An 18,988-nucleotide genomic window follows, 5' to 3' on the forward strand; every position below is an offset into this window, starting at 1 on the left:
TTCTTCGGATCGAGCTCCTCTATAACACACTACAGGGTAATACAGATCCAAAGGCTGAAAACCCTCTTACATGCAGCCCAAGGCATGGACACACAGCCCAAGGTGCTCACAACTCTTAGATTTTGCACTACACGCCATGTCACACAACAGACCCCGGTCCCATTTCTTCTAGCTCATCTTTAATATCATGTGCATTGAATGGGATATCTAGTGCATAATCAATCATGTGGAGATATCCCAGCTGTTTATTTACCAAAAGAAAAAAGAGAGAAATCCCAATTGTCCATGAAGCCGCAACGAAGAAAAAGGGCCATGAGCTTCCAACTATAGTGAGAACCACATGGCCCATAGTTGCTTGTATTGTATCTTGATTATTATTTTATTTGGCAGAATTGTATTGTATCTTGATTATGGTTCCATGATATTCGTCAAGTTCTAGACTTGATTTCAACCATACTCCCACTGTGATAGTGGTTTTGATTCCAAGCAGACTCCCACTTCAATAGTAGTTTGCATCCTAATATTTAACTTCCCGGTGAGCATCAACTTAGCGCACCACAGCTTCACCAAATGCGCTAGACGGCTGTCGTCAAAAGTTAATAATGTTCGTTTGCGAAAATGTGTGTACTGTCAATTTCACAACACAATTTTGGCACACCCTTTAGTGAGAAAGTTCCCCACGACCAGGGATTTAAAAATCGAATTTGCAGATCGAAATCAGCTGAAGTTGATACCACCCCACAATTGGTATGGCATGGCAGATTCTCTCTTCAGGGTCGGGACCGTGGGGGTTAGGATAAACTGATTAATAAAGATCAAGAGATTGAATGTAATATATCAAAATGAAAACTGAAGAAAGAGAAGGGAAACTACAAGATATTAGATCGAAGACCATGACCAAACACTAAGCAGCAGCACAGGGACCCAGGGTTCATTGAATCACTTGAAAGGTTTCTTTCAGCTAATCTGTTCACAGGGAATCATTGGCAAAGCCAGGAGAATGACGTGTTCATAGAATAGGCCAGAGCTATTCAGATGATGTGAAAAAGAGCTTCAATGGGCCTCTTTCAACTGTAAAGCAACCACAGTGCGACAGTAGATTAACCCTCAATTAGTAGCTAATGGAAACAAATCCACTTTTCCCCCATTTTCCCCACCCCATTTCTGACAGAATTTCACTTTATGGATGAACCCTCAAAGGTTTGGAAACTACAGATGAGATACTAAGAAACGGAGACTCAAGTTCACTTCCATCTTCAGATGTTATACATAAATGAGATAATACTATGAATTACAGACTTTTTTTTTTGGGGGGGTGGGGGGGATGGGGGAGGGGAGGGGGTGGATTCCTCAATATATGACATAAAAACATTTAGTTGCAGAAAATTCATGGTCCATCAGAGCTGGGTAATATATATAGGATTCTAGTGTATGCCAAACCAAGAAACTAGAAACAAAAATAGTTACCTAAAGATTAACACCTGCGACGAAAAGGACAACCACATTTTACATGAAATAACATCAAAATTGTTGGCTTACCTGCCATGCAAGCCACCCCCTTGATCTAATGCCAACATTCACTCATCATTCTTCTTTTTCTTCTTCTTCTTCTCTTTCTTCTTGATCCCTTCAGTTTCTTCCTCCTCTGTTTCTGTATGCTTTCTCTTCTTCTTCTTCTTTGATTCTCCAGCTTCAGGTTCAACATGCTGATCCTCAATCTCCAAGTCAGCTTCAGGTTTTACATGTTTTTTCTTCTTTTTCTTCTTTTCCTTTTTGTCTTCCTCTTCTGGTTCCATCACAGAATCCTCATTATTTTGCTGGTCAATGTCCGGAATTTCCACATTCTTTTTCTTCTTTTTCTTCTTTTCAGTAACTTGCTCTCCTGCGTCAGTAATCAGGGTTGGTTCTGCTACTTCCTCATCCTGATGGTCCACTGCTGTTCCTGTTGTCCGCCCAAGCGTCGAATCAGCTGAAGGATTGTAAGCCTACACATGAAGACAAGCATAAGGAATTAATATATCATCTACAAATAAATAATCAAAAGTAAGGACTCCTAAAAACTCCCACACCTTTGCTGCAGTTATTAATGCCCCTGCCCCCTTCCGATCCTTATCATACGCTTCAATCTTGGGTTTGCCCTTCACTGACCCAGCAGACCGTCCCAATTCTCTTCCCTCAAGATTCCTCAACCGGGCTTCAAGCTACAAATCAATTTCATATTACAAAGGGGTCCTTGAAGAGGTAATAGAGTTCAGAATTGTAGATTGACATTACCTTGGCTCTGTTCTCTAGTCCCATTGAATTATCTGGGTTATCTCCAAGAGCATCGTATCGAATGGCTAATGCAGTCTTAGCAGCAAGAGATCGAGAAATTTTTCCCTTGAGTTTTGGGGGGGCCTGACCAATTAAAGATGCATGATAAATCAGCCCATACTTGGGAGTAGCATGTTTTGTCTTCAGAGCTCTGAACAGGGCTTTCTCTGCACCCAGGATTTGGACTGTGCTCCCTGGCTGCTTGGCAAGATTGATCAAGCTGCCTCCATGAGCAATAAGGCGAGCACCAACAAGCTCTCCAACAAGAGCAGTCAGATTTGGGGCAATAGTGTTCATTCTGCTTTTCAAGTAATCATATAGTTGAGCTCTATACTCTGAAAGTGCCAGCACTTGATCACAAAGTTCTCGAATATTCATCAAATCAAGCTCACTGACTTCAGTCCCCATGGATATCATCGCTGCCTCTTTCAGTTGTGTCTCAACCTCTTCAGGCAATATCTGCATAACAAGGAAGTGGGGGAAAATAGTTTGTTATAATCAAAATTAGGCATCATTGGAAAATAGTTTGTTATAATCAAAATTAGGCATCATTCTTTACTTAGAAACATGAAACTGTGTCTCCTGAAATTAAGTAATGCGCCGAATAAGCCAGTGTTTGCAAATTTGAGTCCACAATTTGATGGGTCACAAAGGCACTTTGAGAATATAAAACTAACAGACGATCCTAACCATCCAAGCATTGAATATTATGATCACCATAATTTTCTCATGCTGCTAACAGAGACGCTAAGATCAACCGAGTCACTGATCTAGCTGACTGAACTAGATGACCAGGGAATTGGGTTCATAGCTGTACATATGGATAACAGATCTGAGAATGAACTAAAACTGATAAAATCTAAAACACCATGCACTAGATCAACCCAGTTCAATTAAGCCAATCTGAACCTATTGCTAGTAAGGCATCGAAATTGATGCTGAAAAACTAAGAACATGCACTGCCAGCTTTTGGGCTAAGGAAGTAACAAGGGAACCAATCTAAGGGTAAGTTACTTCCATCATACACATTTACAACATCTACTCTGCAGTTCTAGCTCTCTCCTGCATGTAATTCCTACCTCGGAGTTATTATGGTAAAAATGGAAATTAAAACTCTACCTCGGAGAAATCCAGCTTCGCAGCATTTTCACGGTTCCCCATCAGCTTGACTACCTTGGCATAGAGAATGTTATCTTGAACAATCTTTGCAAGCTCCGGGAAATGCCAACCATACCATTCCCGAACCCTCATTGCATATGTGTTGAGCTCCTTGTCAAGATCATCCAACAAACCAATTGCTTGAATGATCATTGTATCTACCTACAGAGGATAAACTTAAGTTTTAGGACTAATAACAATAAATAAGTCAACAAGAAGGTCTTCTGCTTTGACTTGCATCATTCAAACTGATTCAAAGCAAGTTTAAATTCAAAAACTAAATGATAATATTAAGTGCAAAGAAGTAGCATGATTGAACTTCAAAACCAAAGGCATCAATATCAATATTTTAAAAAGGAGCTCTTTACCTTGTCAGGACTAAACTTTAGCTTATATCTAGATAAGCTATGAGCTAAACCCAAGCTCATTGGAGCTAAATCTTGAACAGGGAGCCCAGATATCAGTTCAGTTAATTGACTTCTCAAACCTCGCATGAGCTCCATCACAGTATTATTGTGCACACATTCTATTTGCTGCAATAAAATAAGATCCCAATTATATTGTGTGACAAAAAGTGTAGTTTGGGATAGTCTAGAATATGGAGTTTACGATATTCATGTCATGAGCATACCAGTTTTTCTTTTATGATATTTCCAAGCTTCGAGTCTGCCACAGCTAATGTCTCTCCATCACAATGAGCGCGCAAAAATTTGCGAAGAGACTTGGTGGGCTTTCCATCAATCAACAAGGTCGCCGCTGATAAAGCTTCAGCTGTGTTCTCGAACTTGGAAAAAGCTTTCAGCTTCACCATCTGAAATTGAGGTGTAACCAAATAAATTTCAAGTTCAAAGTTGGTCAGGAGTAGAAAAGAACTATGAACGAGCAATAGTTTCCAAGTACAAAGATCAGCATTGACCACAATGGGAAAAAGACAAGACAAAATTAACCATTATTCAAAAAAAAAAAATCAACCATTTGGATCAAAGAGGACTTATGGCAATGTTTGGTAACCAAGAAAAGAAAAGAAAAAAATCAAAAAATTTTGAATTTGAAGAGAGAGATAGACACAAAAAAAATTATTATGCAATCATTCTTTTTTGTCTTATTATGTCTTTTGTACTCTTTTCTTTGTTACCAAGCATAGCCTAAGTTTCAAATCTAGCACAGTTAAACTGTACGACCCCTTGGAATCCAGAAGAAGATTAATCAACTTGTTTATTGATTCTAAAATTATAATGTATAAGAATGGGGTATAACTTTCAGATAAACTTTCTATTGGAAATAGCAATGTACCTCAAAGTGGGTGTCAGTTATACTATCAACCCAATGAAGAAGGAAAACGTATACCATAGGCTGATGCCTAAGCATAAGCCAACCCAGTATAAGGTTTGAGTTTCTTTGCTAAAAGATCAGCCTGGACTGACCACTAAATGAACAACCCAGGTTTCCCTTTTTCTTTTTGCTCCCCATCCCTCTTCACGACCCAAGAGGTGTGGGGGTAAAGCTCATCAGTGATTAGTTGTTAGGATGAAGATAAGTTTTCAATTAAAGTCAATGATACAAATCTCCATTACTAACTTAAAATGCTGGAATTGTTGAAGGTAATGAGAAGGGATACCCTGCTTCAACGAGGTCATGGGAAAAACAGAAAACACCAAGTAGCCACTGCCTTACTTTCTAATGATAGTTTCCCATATATATTTTTGCTCAGACATTTGAGTTACTTCAAACGGCCTTCATATAAATGCCTCTCATCAACAAACAACAAAATTGGTGTGCAGAAACATTATCTTCTAAATACCTTATTTTCTAATTGTCTAAAGCATTTTTTTAATATTCACATCTGGGACAAAATCATTAGGGTAAGCTTGAAAAGCTGATCATATCACACCATTTAATGCAGGGGTTATTATCACCCAACTGCAAATCTGATCTCTAAATGCCAGAATTGTATCACTTCAAAAAGGCATAGGAGAGTATAGATCACCTGTCTAGCTGACACTGATGAGGAAAACTCCTTCCACAAGTCCTGAAACATAAATAAAAAACAATCAACAAATCGAATGCTATTCACTTAAAAGTGGCAACCAAAAGGAGCAAAACACAATGCAGGGAATGATGACTACTGTAATTAAAAGCTGCTTACATCAACTGCAGATAGCTTTCCTTCATTTAATACTTTGAACAAGGCGAAACCCGCCGGAGTTTCAAATAGCACGAGCATTTCCAAACCTTAGGCACCTAGGCACAAACAACACAACCACATGCTGTTACTTAGAAAGCTCCAACATAGAGAGAACCCAAATGGAGGGGGAAAATGCCTTTGGAAACCATAACCAAAAAAATCAACTGGCTAAAATACTGTCAACCCAGAACAATGCCTTTTTAGCCCCCACCCCAAAAAAAATAAGATAAAGAACAATGCCTTTAGAAGCCATAACTAAAAAAATCAATTGGCAAAAACCGTCAACCCAGAAACAATCCCCAGAAAAAAAGGGCATACCAAATGCATGAGGCTCCCGCCACTCCAAGGTCTGAGGAGAGTCATAATGTACTCAGCCTTAACCCGTTTTGCAGAGAGGCTGTATCCCAACTAGAGCAACCTTACCATTGCGCCAAGGTCCACCCTCTAGAAACAATCCCCACAACTGCCTTTAATTTTTTTTTTTTTAATTGATAGATAAAATAATTTCCAACTAAAAAATATGAAATTGGAAAGAAAATTTTGTTGATTCAAATAAAAAATTAATATAAATGGAAAATGTATTCTATGAGAACAGTGGCAGAAGTCCCCATTTTCTAAGTGGACGATTGATTTGTTATTTTTTACTGCTACCTCCAGATCAATCCAAACTTCAAATTATGTGCCTCATCTCAGTACAAGCTCCTCCATGTATTAAATTTAAACCTTTCCCCTAAAACTGTAAACCAACATAATATTTTTCAAAAACATTGACTCTACACCATTCATTGAAAGTTCTATTACGCTAAATGGCAAAATGAATTAAAACTATACTTGTCACGGTCACAGAGACTAGCAAGAACAAAACGTTTACACGGAGTCTCAGCACCAACTAAACTGCCAAACAACATATATTGACAAAAAAAAGTAGAGGGAGCTTCCTTCAATGCCTCATTGCCCGCATAGGAAACCCACTTCGTACAAAACATTTCGAACTTGAAGAACAAGTACAAACATATAGATTGATAGATAGATAGAGAGAGAGAGAGAGCGTCAAACTACAAGACTAAGTAAGTAGTTCCCCTTTCACAAGAAGATATTGAAATATGCAAATGGAGGCTCTCACGCAGGAGCCATGGAAGAAACCACACCCACCATCTGACTCTTAGGTCTAAAAAATGTATAAAGCTCAGAGTCTGTAGCTCTTTGGAGTTCCCATATATTCAATAAGGACCCAGGCACAAGGACTAACCCCATCCGTGAAATGTGATTTCTTACATGAAAGCTTGATCATGTTATCTACCCATAAAATTTTACAAATAAAAAGGTAGAAACAGAATTAAACATGGATGAAAGTTTGAAGGATGAGCTGGGGAGCCCAACATCATGTCTGGATAGGGCTTCCAAATCAGAAGCAGTGACAAAATACACAAAGGGTCAAAGCCACTCGACCAAAACTGAACTTCAAAATCACACTTGACTGAAAAAGAAAGAAAGAGAGAGAGTGAGAGAGAGCATACCTCGTCTCTGCTGGTTCCGGGAGCTCTTCACTTGTTGGAGTGTTGGGGCAGAACAGAAGCCGCTGAAATATGAAGAAGCTAAGGAGATAAATACAGGGTTTAGCTCATTTTACATAGAGCGGTGGTCGGGTCTTCTCTTAAACCCTAATTTCACACATTACTTTCAAACGGGTCGAATTTGGGGCGTGAACGGTCGGGTTTGGGGCGGTGGCCTTGGGAATCAAAGTATTTTTTAAGGGTGTCAAAAGTGGGTCAGCACGCTGCACGGGTAGTCGATTTGAACCAACCGGTAGAAGTCCAAGATTGGTCCAATCGTCCGACGTGTCAGGCTTAAGCACCAGACGATTAATAATCATGTTATCCCGGTGTAAGGTAGTAATTCAACCACACTTGACCGGGACCGACCAAATACTATGACTGGTTGATAATCCAATAATTTAGTCAACCATTCCATGTAGCCCAATTAGCCCGAATGCCTCTAGCTTGATTATGGAGCAGAAATTGATTGATGGAATAGAATGGATAATGGAATTATGGAATAGAATTGATTATAGATGTGAGACCAACTCCCAGGGAATACTCAATGGATAATGGAAAGCGAGCTATGTTCCCCCACTTTTAGTTCCGGATTGACAATTAGGCCAGTTTCAGGGAGGCATTGATTGTTTGCTTACTCGTATTGGTTTCATACCAGATCAAACATAGAATAGCTAGGAAAAAATAGTCCACTAAATAATCTCTAAGGTGTATAAAAATATGAAGTAACTTTTATTTCATCTATAAATGACATGACAGTTCACCCACTTTCCTAGGGTTTACAAAATCTTGTAGGGTTTTAACATTTTTTTCAAAATACCTTCTCAATAACCTTTGCACCCATCTAAAGTGCTGCAATGAGTGGATTCCCATTCACTATGGCCTTAAAGAAAACTCAGACAATTGATGTGCGATCTATCCTCATAGCAATACAGCTGCCTCCAAAAGAGGGTCTAAGCCATTTGCTGTATGGAATTTTTTTTTTTTTCTTTCAAATTCAACGATTCCTTCTCTTTCCCTCTCTTCCAAGTAGAAACTGTGAATGAGAAAATAGGAGGATGTGCCGATATTTTGATTCTATTCCAATCTTTATAGAACAAACTTGTTGGAAAGAAAAAAGATTTATAAAATAGAACTGAAATTACCCTTTTACCCTCTGTTTTGAGCTATTCCAACACATGACTATTAAACATTAGCCCACAAATCATGATTTGTGATTTTTTTTTATTTATAATAAACATAAATAAGGACTATAAATCATCCCAAATACTTATAAAAATAGAAACTAGTTTGATACCTACAAATACAAATCAAACCAAACAGAGCCTTATTTAAAGAATTTTTTGAATGGGATTTCACTTTGTGTTGGTTAATGTTATTTATTTATTTTTATTTTTTTACAACATAACCTATCAATTCAATAACAAAAAATTAATAACTCATTAATTTATTAACTTGACTTTAAACCTATTGAAAATAAAACAAAACTCCATTAACTTATTGATTTGACTTTGTTACATAATATAACATTCTTAAATCAATTGTTGAAGGAAAGAATTCATAAAGATTGTACAAATTTTTTATTTATTTTAGTTAAATCTGATCCTTATTACATGTAGCACTAGACTTTTCTTTGTACAACATTATACATATAAGTTTTGGTCTCTGTATAAAAAAAAATTTTTTTAATTTAATTATTTACTAATTCAAAAATAAATATTTACTAGTCAATGATATAATAATCTCAAACATGCATGGTAACGAAGCTATTAGTTACTTTTCATAAAAAATGTAATTGTTTATACTTCATTCTAAGAAACTGAAGTTTAATGGCATTAATTATATTTAGAATGAATTAATATGGTGTCCTTCCCAATTCTCTTCTTGTCTATAAGTATAATCCACCAAATTCATACATACGCCATAACAAAGTGAAATCTCTCAACGTTGCCCAATGTTTCCTAGCATAAGAATTCTATAATTTTCTCTAACAACACTCAGTTTTGCATTTTATTATATATGATATTTTTCAGGGTTTAGAGCACAAGGTGAAAGATACATGAAATGGTAAGTATTTAATATGCAAATCTCTTTCATGTATCTTTTTTATTTTTTCAGGATTTAAGGCACAAGGTGATCTTCTTCTTCTTCTTCTTCTTCTTCTTCTTCTTCTCTCTCTCTCTCTCTCTCTCTCTCTCTCTCTCTCTCTCTATACTAGTAGTAGTAGTAGAGTTAGATTCACTAGTTTTATATGAACAATTAGTGCTTAGGTTTCTTAGGTTTAGGTAACTGTCAACAAGTTTTGATAACTTCTTCTCTTTGCCATGGTCTTACCCTATTACCCTATTATGCAGGATCTTATATCCCTCATCTTGCTCTTCTACAAGGCTTCAACAATTTGGAATATTGGATCAGATGTTGGAAAAACAGATCCAACTATTGTGAACCCAACTTTTAATGTGTTAGATTACAAGGCCATTGGAGATGGAATCAAAGATGATTCAAATGTAAATCCCTCGTATAGATCTCAATAAAACTCTCCTCCAACCCCTCTGCCTCTCAGGCGAGTCCAGATCCTCTATGGCGAGCTATAGAGGACGGTGAGGGTCCCAGCCATTGGATGGACCCTAAAATGCACCCCAACGCATCCGCCAGAGGGACCCTCACTGCCCTCTACTGCCGCCTTAGAGGATTTTTCACCTCTCAGGCTCGGAAAAAGCATTTAGTTATAATTCTATGTTGAGGACTCCAAAACTTAATTCTGTTATTATGTGTATTTAAAGGCTTTCATGGAAGCATGGGAAGCTGTGTGCAGGGTTGATACTTCAGCCACACCCACCCTTATCATACCCTCTGGGAAGACATTCTTATTAAAGCCCATAGAGTTCCATGGTCCCTGCAATGCCTCTAACATTTATGTTCAGGTAAGTAGAAGGTAAAGTTTCAATTTGGTGATTACAGGTTTTAGGTAACATCAATATTGAATTTTTTCACCAATGGTGATTTACAGGTTTTGGGTAATATTGTCGCACCAAATGATATATCAGAATACATTAAGGATGATGAAATAGATGATAAATGGCTTGGATTTTCCAATATTACTGGGCTTGTCATCGATGGATTTGGATTGATTAATGGCCAAGGTTCAATTTGGTGGGCACCAAATACGTGCAAAAATGCTAAGGTTGGATTAAGTTTTCCTTTACACAATGAAGAGATTCTTCATCATTGGTGATGTGATGTTATAATTGGACTCTTATGCCTTATTGTATGAGTGGGATCGAAAAAAATCCTTCCCTAGTTCAATTGAAAGGTCAGATCCCATTGTTGAAGAGATCCTCTCTTCACTATAGATGAAAAGAAATTGAGACCTCCAATTTATATTACATATATTTTCCTCCTCCCCTTTTGTTCTTATATATTTTTTTCTATTATTCTATATTTCCAGGTGAAAATTTGCGATCGGCCCTCAGTAAGTGAACTTTTCTCTAATTTATCGAGACTTACATAACCTACCTGATATAAAAACAGAACAACATCTTCCTAGAAAGCAATCAAACACAGATTGAGGATGTACATTCTTAATCAACTAAACTTAAAGATACAACCATATTGGATTGAGTTTCCCTCCATCAACAGTGAAGGAAAAGCCCGCCAACATAGGGTCATTATGGTATTATTGAAGGCATCATTATAGGATAATGAGGAAGGGTAATTTCAATCTTCATCTAGTAAGGATGAGTAATAATGACCCTAAATGGGTAGGTGAACCCTTCCCCACTAGAGAGGGAAAATTTCCCCATAATGATAATGGCAATTCATAACAGCTTAAGGCCTCAATATCTGAGCAGGGCTGGGCTTTAAAATATTTAATTTACCTTCATATGGGCTATAGGAACATAGCCCCATTAACTTTTTCCTTCTGACAACTGGGCCTCATTATTAATTTTATTTATTTATTTTGTTGGATTGTCCAGGCACTAAGATTTCATAAGTGTAATGGGCTTCGGCTAAGTGGGCTTAGACATGTGAACAGCCAAAAAAACCATATCTCAATTTTCCAGTGCAACGATGTAATCATCTCGGGCCTCCATATTACTGCTCCAGAAGAAAGCCCAAACACCGATGGCATCGATATATCCCAGTCATCCCACATTCAAATAAAGGACTCTTTCATTGGAACAGGTAGGAGCATCCTTTGATATTTTCACTCTCTACCCTTTTCTTAACTTCCTAGTTACCAGACCTAGCTGGCAAGGCAAGTAAAACCTGACAACTCTGGACCGATCTCTAACGCAAGGGAACCGGAGAGAGAATTACTCACAACCGGGTCAACCGGTGTAGCCTTCTCTAAATCTTCAATAATATATGTATTAAGTGGTTGATGTTATTTCATTTCTATGATAATACCATAGGTGATGATTGTGTTGCCATTAATGGTGGATCCTCCTTTATCAACATCACAAATATTACATGTGGGCCAGGCCATGGCATAAGGTTTGTCACAAGCCCATCATCTTTCAATTCCAATCAAGTATTTTCTATTGCTTGAGGATCATAATTCAATACTACTATTTCTTGGGTAATGCCTAAATAGTTATTCTCGACACCAAGAACTACTAAAAGAAAACCTACTTGTAGTGTGGGAAGCTTAGGAGCAGATGGAAACAATGAATCTGTGGAAGGAGTAAATGTACAAAATTGCAATTTCAGTAGAACCACAAATGGGCTAAGGATCAAGACATGGCAGGTAACAAAAACCTCAATTTCATTTTAAGTTATTTCACATTTTACCTCACACAATCTTATTCCTGGTGGTTGTCTAGGGGGGATCTGGTTTTGCTAGGAATATCTCTTTCCAGCAAATCAATCTAAAAGCTGTAGCAAACCCAATTATCATTGACCAATTCTACTGTAATTCAGGTCATGGCTGCAAAATTCAAGTAAGCAAACTCACTAGGATGATAGTCTTTCTCTCCTACTTTTGCATTCTTTTGTGTTATATTACATTACATACACTAACCTCTCTGTACATCCATCATCCTGCTCAACACCTTCAACTTATGAACAATCGGAAGGCGTCGGCGGTTAAGGTGAGCAATGTGACATTCAAAGGAGTGCAGGGGACTTCAATTACAGATAAAGCTATTCAGTTGAGTTGCAGTAAGACTGTTGGATGCTCAGATATTTTACTCAACCAGATCAATATTACATCAACAGTTGGAGGAAAGAAAACCAACTCATCTTGCTCAAATGCACAGGGAAAATGCATCAACTGTTATCCACCTGTAACTTGCCTTGAATAAAACCAAGTTCAACCACCCCACATTTGTTCAACAGACCACATTCTAAAAATTGATATTGAGAATGTTTTAGATTCTTCAAAGATCTCAAAGGAAATTCCAACAATTATGATTAGTGGAATCTAGTCCAGAGTATTTAGAAGTTAAGGGTCTACAAATGTTGTTCTGTAACTATTAGGAGACATCAACATTCTCATGGAAGCAATCTTGGAATATCTATGAACAGAAAAGCCATTTTCCATTTATGGGTCTTCACATCCCAAGGGTATGGGTATGAAAGTTTATTTAGAGACTGTTATAGAAGTTAGTTTAGAGGTGATAACAGTCTTTGTACCAATCAGATCAAATCAGATATTGGGTATCTGGTTAAGCATGAATAAAGGCATAAAAATACAGACTCTTGCCTATATGTGTGTATGTGTATCTCCGAGCTGCCTTTCCTTTGGCTTGTAACAAATGTCCTAAGAGGGCATTATTTGATCCTTTTGATGGCCTGTTATGGTTATTTGATGGACGAATGTGTGTCTATCTGGTCCATGCGATTATGGGATCAATATGGGTTTGTGGGACTAGTCAGGTCGATGGCTGGATATTCAATGTTAGCGAGAGGAAAAAAAGATGGACTTCCGGCCTTACTTCTTAATCAAATTATGATAAAAGGTGGGGTTTCGTATTAACCAACTCAAGGCTATTTATGTGATAGTCTGATAACCATTTATTGGAGGCACCAAAAATATTAAGACGAACAACTATGTTCTAAATCGTCTGATCAACCAAACCAAATGGCATAAGCCAATAGGAAGAGAAACCTTTTGGTGGTATGAAACAAAAAAAAAGACTTTGCAAGCTGCTGGGTGTTCAACATGTGTCACTCTCCCCCTCCCCTCCCCTCCCCTCCTCCCCTCTTAGAAATGACCCCATTCCCCTTGCATCCTAGTCCTCCCATTGAACAGCAGGTTTCCAGAAAGCTAGGGTGCTCAACCTTCTCTAACAAGTTCTTATTTGGAGAATCAATAAATAAGCAGAGAAGGATGACAATTGGTTGGGTTTTGACTAGGGTTTTAGTTCAAATTTTTTTTTTTGGTAGAAGGTTTTAGTTCAATTCAAGATACAAACTTCTGGAGATCGAAATCGAATGGGAACTGTTTTTCAAACCAGAATTAAATGTATTTCGATTTTTATCTGGTTACTATTCGATTTTGACTCGATTTGTATTCAATTTTGACCATATTATGGTGAGCCACGGGCCACCGAGAGAGATATAGAGACGGGAGCCAACTCAGAAAGGGGGTGAGTCGGTGAGATATTGGACTGATTAGGGTTCTTTTTTTCCCCTTCTTTCATTCTTTTGGGTATTAGGGTTCTTTCTTTCATTCTTTGTTTCTCATCTTATAGTCCTTATATTTAGGGGGTTCTGTCTGGTTTTTTCTCTTCTCCACCGACAACTGTTGCCGCTAATTACTTCTCCTGTTCTTGGCCGGCAACATAGGTACTCTTCTCTCTCTCTCGTTTAGGGTTTTTGTGTAATGGACTGTAGAGTTATGAAAGTAGTGGCTTCTAAAACCCAGAAGAAGTGGTCAGAACTTCCAGAGGAGTTGGTTATTATGATCGCTGAGAATATCAGTCTGTATGCTGATTATGTTCGTTTTTGCGCTGTGTGTCTCATGGCGGAACTCTGCACTTCAAAAAACTCACATCAACCACCCATTCCGGCAGCGGCAGCGGCAGCGCCAGTTTTTCCCCTTCGTGTTGCTACCTTGTGAGGATAACAATAGTACCTGTAATGTTGGATTATTGAGCATACCTGAGAATAGTAAGATTTATTATCCCCTTGGTCTTCGTCTTATTCAAAGTAAAGTGTTTAGAGAAATCTTGCACTGTCTTGGATCCTTTCATGGTTGGCTGGTTATAGTTTATGAGGATAGTTCTCCTCCTTCCATGTATCTGATCAACCCTTTCACCAAGGCCCAACTCCCCCTTCCACGTACGTCATTTTTAACCCAAAGCCCTCAAGTGTGAACAAGGTTGTCTTATCGGTAGCTCCTTCCTCTTCTTCTTCTTCTTCTTCTTCTTCTTCTTCTTCTTCTCAATTTCAATCCTCCAACGTTGTAGCCATAGCGATATTTGAATGTGCAAATCATGTAGCCTTCTCTAGACCTGGAGAAAGTCATGGACTTATTTCGGGACAGATAATGATGATTGTAAATTCGTAGATGTCTTATTCTACAGGGACCATCTCTATGTCTTAAAGAGTCAGGAATAACATGAACAGCCGGCGGATGCACTATGATATCTTAGTCTTTCACATGGACATTGGTGGTGGTTGTCCTGTTAAACCAAAGCTTGTAGAAACCCTAAAACTACCCAAAAGACTTCATTCTGGATTGGGACGACCTATGTTTTCTAGATGGGGATATCCATATCTGGTGGAGTCATGTGGTGACTTATTAATGGTTGAAAGGGAAGAAGCATCAATGCTATTGCCAAAACCTGGTCACAAGTGGTTTAATACATGTGGCTTCAAGGTCTATAAGCTGTGTCAGGGAAACAGTAATAGTGATGACAGCAAGACTAGTTCTTCAACTTGGGTGATAGAATGTTGTTTTTGGGAGTGAATTCCACTTTTTCCCTTTCATCCCATGATTTCCCTACTGGTTGCTTTAGAGGGAATTGAATCTATTTCACCCATCATTATTTCTATGATAATCGTTACTATTCAAGCTATGGTTGGGATTTTGATATGGATGTATTAGACATGGGTGTATTCTACTTGAAAGATAAACGCATTGATTCATTGATGCCATTGGAAGTTAGAGGACAACCCCATCTCTTGCGAAGAAGATTTCACCCTTCACCAATTTGGTTTACTCTCAACACAAACTAATTTTGTTTAATGTTACTTAACTCTCCTAAGTTATTTCAAGTTCTCAATGTAATTTAGTCGGATCATAAATTTATTTCACCTAGCTATGATATTAATTTGATCTTATTTTGCATTTACTTTTCTAATAAATTCTTTATTATGTCTTTCTTATTTAGTATGTGAACTGACTGTTTAGTTTTTTTTTTCTTTTTTTCTTTTCTTTCAAAAAGAATAATATTTTTTCGTTGTGAGTCTGATTTTATTGCATCTTGTCATGTAGTTACATTTATTTTCTGATGGAGTTTTTCTCCTCTACCTTAAACATAATAAAACACCTCAGTCTTGAAAAGTGATGAGGCACAACAAAGTGCTGAAAATAACGGCACAATGGAAAACCCTAAGAATCTTGGATCACCAATTCGGTTTCTTCACCTAACAACTTAAGCTTTTGGGTTAAAACTTCCAACATGGTATTAATAGAGCCACCAAGCTCAACATTTGTGTAAGCCACTCAAAAGAGGGACCTCTTATACCATGTGTATTGCAACCCATAAGAGAGGCAACATGCAAGGAGTTTAACCTTTTGGGTTGGAGACTTCAACATGAAATTCATCTTGATAATTTGTAGGTTTAACTTTTAACAAAAGAAGAGATGGACAAGAAACCTTAATTTAGGTATATTATGGAGATACTGATGATGTGAATAAGTTGTCTTTTAAGTAGATGCAAGGAAGAACCTAAACGAAGCTACCCTGTTAAATCTAATCTTATGCTATTTGGAAATGGAGGGCCTATTGAATGTAGAGATTGTTGCTTTTTTAATGCGTGGTCGAGTGAGCAACTTATGGATATAGCGTAAATCAACATCAATTTCAAAATTTAGGGTGTTGCTTTTATCATTATAGTGATGGTATCATTGGTTATTTGTACTTCTGACACCTATGGAGGACTCTACCCCCATCATATGACCGGGACTATTTTTCTGTGTTAGTCATATCCAAATGTATTTTACCGTGAATAAACAGATAGTCTTAGTCATAAGTAGGGGTGTCAATTCGTGGCTCGAACCGACTAAATTGATCGGGACTGACCGTTTATAGATCGGCCCAGTCCGGACCATTTATTAAACGTATCGGGCTTGAGCCCGGCCCGTTTATAAACGGTCGGTCTTGATTTTGCTACTTGGACCATCGGGTGCCCGACCGAGACCGGCCTATTGTGCATCGGCCTATCCCGACCCTTTAATGATTGTAGAATACCTATTTTACCCCCCAAATTAAAAAGTAAAAACTAAAAGTAAAAACATGTTCGCATTTTAAATAATGGTTATATTTTGTATCATTTATTGATTTATTGTCATTTTTTTAGGCTTGCATGAGTGGGCCGGAATATAAGAGCACATTTTAAAGAGGGCCCGTTTAAAAACCGGTTAAAGCCCGTTTAACATTAAACATGTCCGTAGCCCGGTTAAGGCCCGACTAAAGCCCGATTATAGCCCGAGACCAACCGACCAAATATAAAGCGTACTATGCCCTCAATAACTAAGCCCGATTAGTTAAATGGGCAGACACGGTGTAGTCTTTGAAAGTCTTCAAGTCCGATTAAGCCCGACCGAAACCGAACCAACCCGACCTGTTGACACCCCTACCTTGGTCAGTTCCTTAGTATGTAATAGCAAAAAAAGAAAAAGTACAAAGAGAGCCACGATAAAGAGATGGCTGTGATTGGTCCTTGCCCACCTGCTCCAACAACTAAGGTAAAAGATACAACCACAATGAGATAGAGTTTCCCTTCATCCATGGTGAAAATAGGGATTATAATGAGCAAGTAGCCAAATATAATTTCTCCTAATGGGAGGATGGAAAATTTACGGGTTATTGACAATGGTAATGGCATTATCAATTACAGAACCTTGTTTATGAGCAAATACTCTGGACTTATACAGCATTTCAGATGCCCACAAGTGGACTTATCATGCTGTTTTCCCTCTGGACATCATCAATCAGATTCAGATTCGTTTTTTCCCTTTCAGGTTCAAAGGATCTGATGGAATCATTCTATGGATCTATCTCGAAAATATAAGAAATCAAATCACTATAGACAGATATGCTGTTATGTTGTAGAGATGGATAGGTGATTTATTTGTTACAGATCTATGGGTTCTAGGAGTTCTACACGCTGCAGAACCACTTACACACCCACAGATTTTATTATCACTCTCTACAACATAATATATATGCTCTTGAATGATTGAATTTATTCTATTTTCGAGAGAGATTCATATAAAGACTTCAGACTATGTATCCTTGAAATCCTTCATATTTGATCACTCCTGAGGGAATGATAACATCAGATCCTTTTGTTCCTGGAAGGGAAGCAGTCGCTGTATCCACATAACTGATTTCATGAACTTTCAAGAACTTGATAGGGAATAAATGAATAAAATGGAGGCAATAAAGGTGGGAGATTGGAGATTGGAGATTGGAGATTGGACTTTGGACTTTGGACTTTGGAGGGAGGTACGAGCGCATGAACCTCAATCAGTTAAATAAAGGTCACGCCAAGTTAATTGTGGTGAAATTAAGACCATTTATTGAAGGCAATAAACATATGTTAACAGAAAAAAAAGAAAGGCATAAAAAATATAAGATGCTAAATGCAAATAAAAACTTTGTCCTGACCATCCCAAATGGCATAAGCCAATAAAGTTCCTACTTATTCTATCTAGTAGGGCTGTCAATTCTAAGCCCGACTTGATAGCCTGATTGAGTTTGACATATTTATGGTCTGACTTGGACTGGACTAATTAATAAACATGTTGGGTTTGAGTTTGAGATGTTATAAATAGGTAATAGGTACATAGTGCATGGTGTAAACCCGATGGGCGTCCGATTGATTCGACACGTTTACAAGCCCGACTTGACCTGACCTACTAGCCCGATCGTTTATAGGGATATTTTCAAAATCTAAGACGATTAAAGCTTGTTTAAGGAATTAATAATGCATTAGCCCATATAAGGCCCAACAAAGGCCTGATTAGCCTGATTAAAGTACAAAACCTGACCTAGCCAAACTAAGTTTCTAAAATAACAGTTTACAGTGCAAGCCAAGAGGCCCACTAAGACCGAATAGGCTCGACTGAGCTTGACCGATTGACACCCCTACCATCTAGGGATTAGCAGATTTCTGGTGGTTTAAATTTTAAAAAAATCTCTAACGAATGCTTTTCTGGAGGAACAAAAGGTTGGCAGAGTAATATTGATGCCAATTGGTTGGGTTTCGATTATTCTATTTGGTTATATTTTACAGTTCGAGATACAAATTTGTGGAGATTGAAATCCAATAGGAACTGGTTTTCAAACCAAAACTGAATGTATTCGATTTGGTTTTGGATTTAGTTTGATTTTGACCTAGTCTGTATTCAATTTGATCCATTTAGGTAATTGGGTGAACTTTTACATTTTCAATTGAAAAAAAAAAAAAAAAACCCTTATTTGTAAGGATTATAGCCGATCAAATTTTTTTGAAAACATTTAAAAGAGGAAATAAATGTCATCTAGTCTTGAGGCCTTTGGACCTAGACATAGAAAGGTGAAATGATAGCTCCACCCCT

At 37.8% G+C, this 18,988-nt stretch overlaps 2 protein-coding genes across 2 annotated transcripts; one reads left to right on the plus strand and one right to left on the minus strand.

Annotated features, from left to right (window-relative positions):
- Positions 1–1,356: 1,356 nt before the first annotated feature.
- Positions 1,357–7,308, minus strand: LOC122059829 (probable nucleolar protein 5-2). The gene is made up of 9 exons (XM_042622864.1): positions 7,174–7,308; positions 5,618–5,712; positions 5,459–5,500; positions 4,103–4,282; positions 3,840–4,004; positions 3,433–3,633; positions 2,275–2,772; positions 2,070–2,201; positions 1,357–1,985 (listed from the first exon to the last, which is right to left on the minus strand). Exons 2-9 carry the CDS (start codon positions 5,693–5,695, stop codon positions 1,578–1,580), a joined length of 1,704 nt encoding a protein of 567 aa, XP_042478798.1. The 5' UTR covers positions 5,696–5,712; positions 7,174–7,308; the 3' UTR covers positions 1,357–1,577.
- Positions 7,309–9,557: 2,249 nt separating this feature from the next.
- Positions 9,558–12,515, plus strand: LOC122059778 (probable polygalacturonase At3g15720). Its single transcript, XM_042622812.1, has 8 exons — positions 9,558–9,716; positions 9,993–10,133; positions 10,220–10,393; positions 11,187–11,394; positions 11,625–11,706; positions 11,851–11,959; positions 12,036–12,152; positions 12,288–12,515. The coding sequence occupies exons 1-8, from the start codon at positions 9,558–9,560 to the stop codon at positions 12,513–12,515; spliced, it is 1,218 nt and encodes a 405-aa protein (XP_042478746.1).
- Positions 12,516–18,988: the final 6,473 nt, after the last annotated feature.

This window comes from Macadamia integrifolia, chromosome 13 (assembly GCF_013358625.1).
Source record: "Macadamia integrifolia cultivar HAES 741 chromosome 13, SCU_Mint_v3, whole genome shotgun sequence".
NCBI lineage: Eukaryota > Viridiplantae > Streptophyta > Magnoliopsida > Proteales > Proteaceae > Macadamia > Macadamia integrifolia.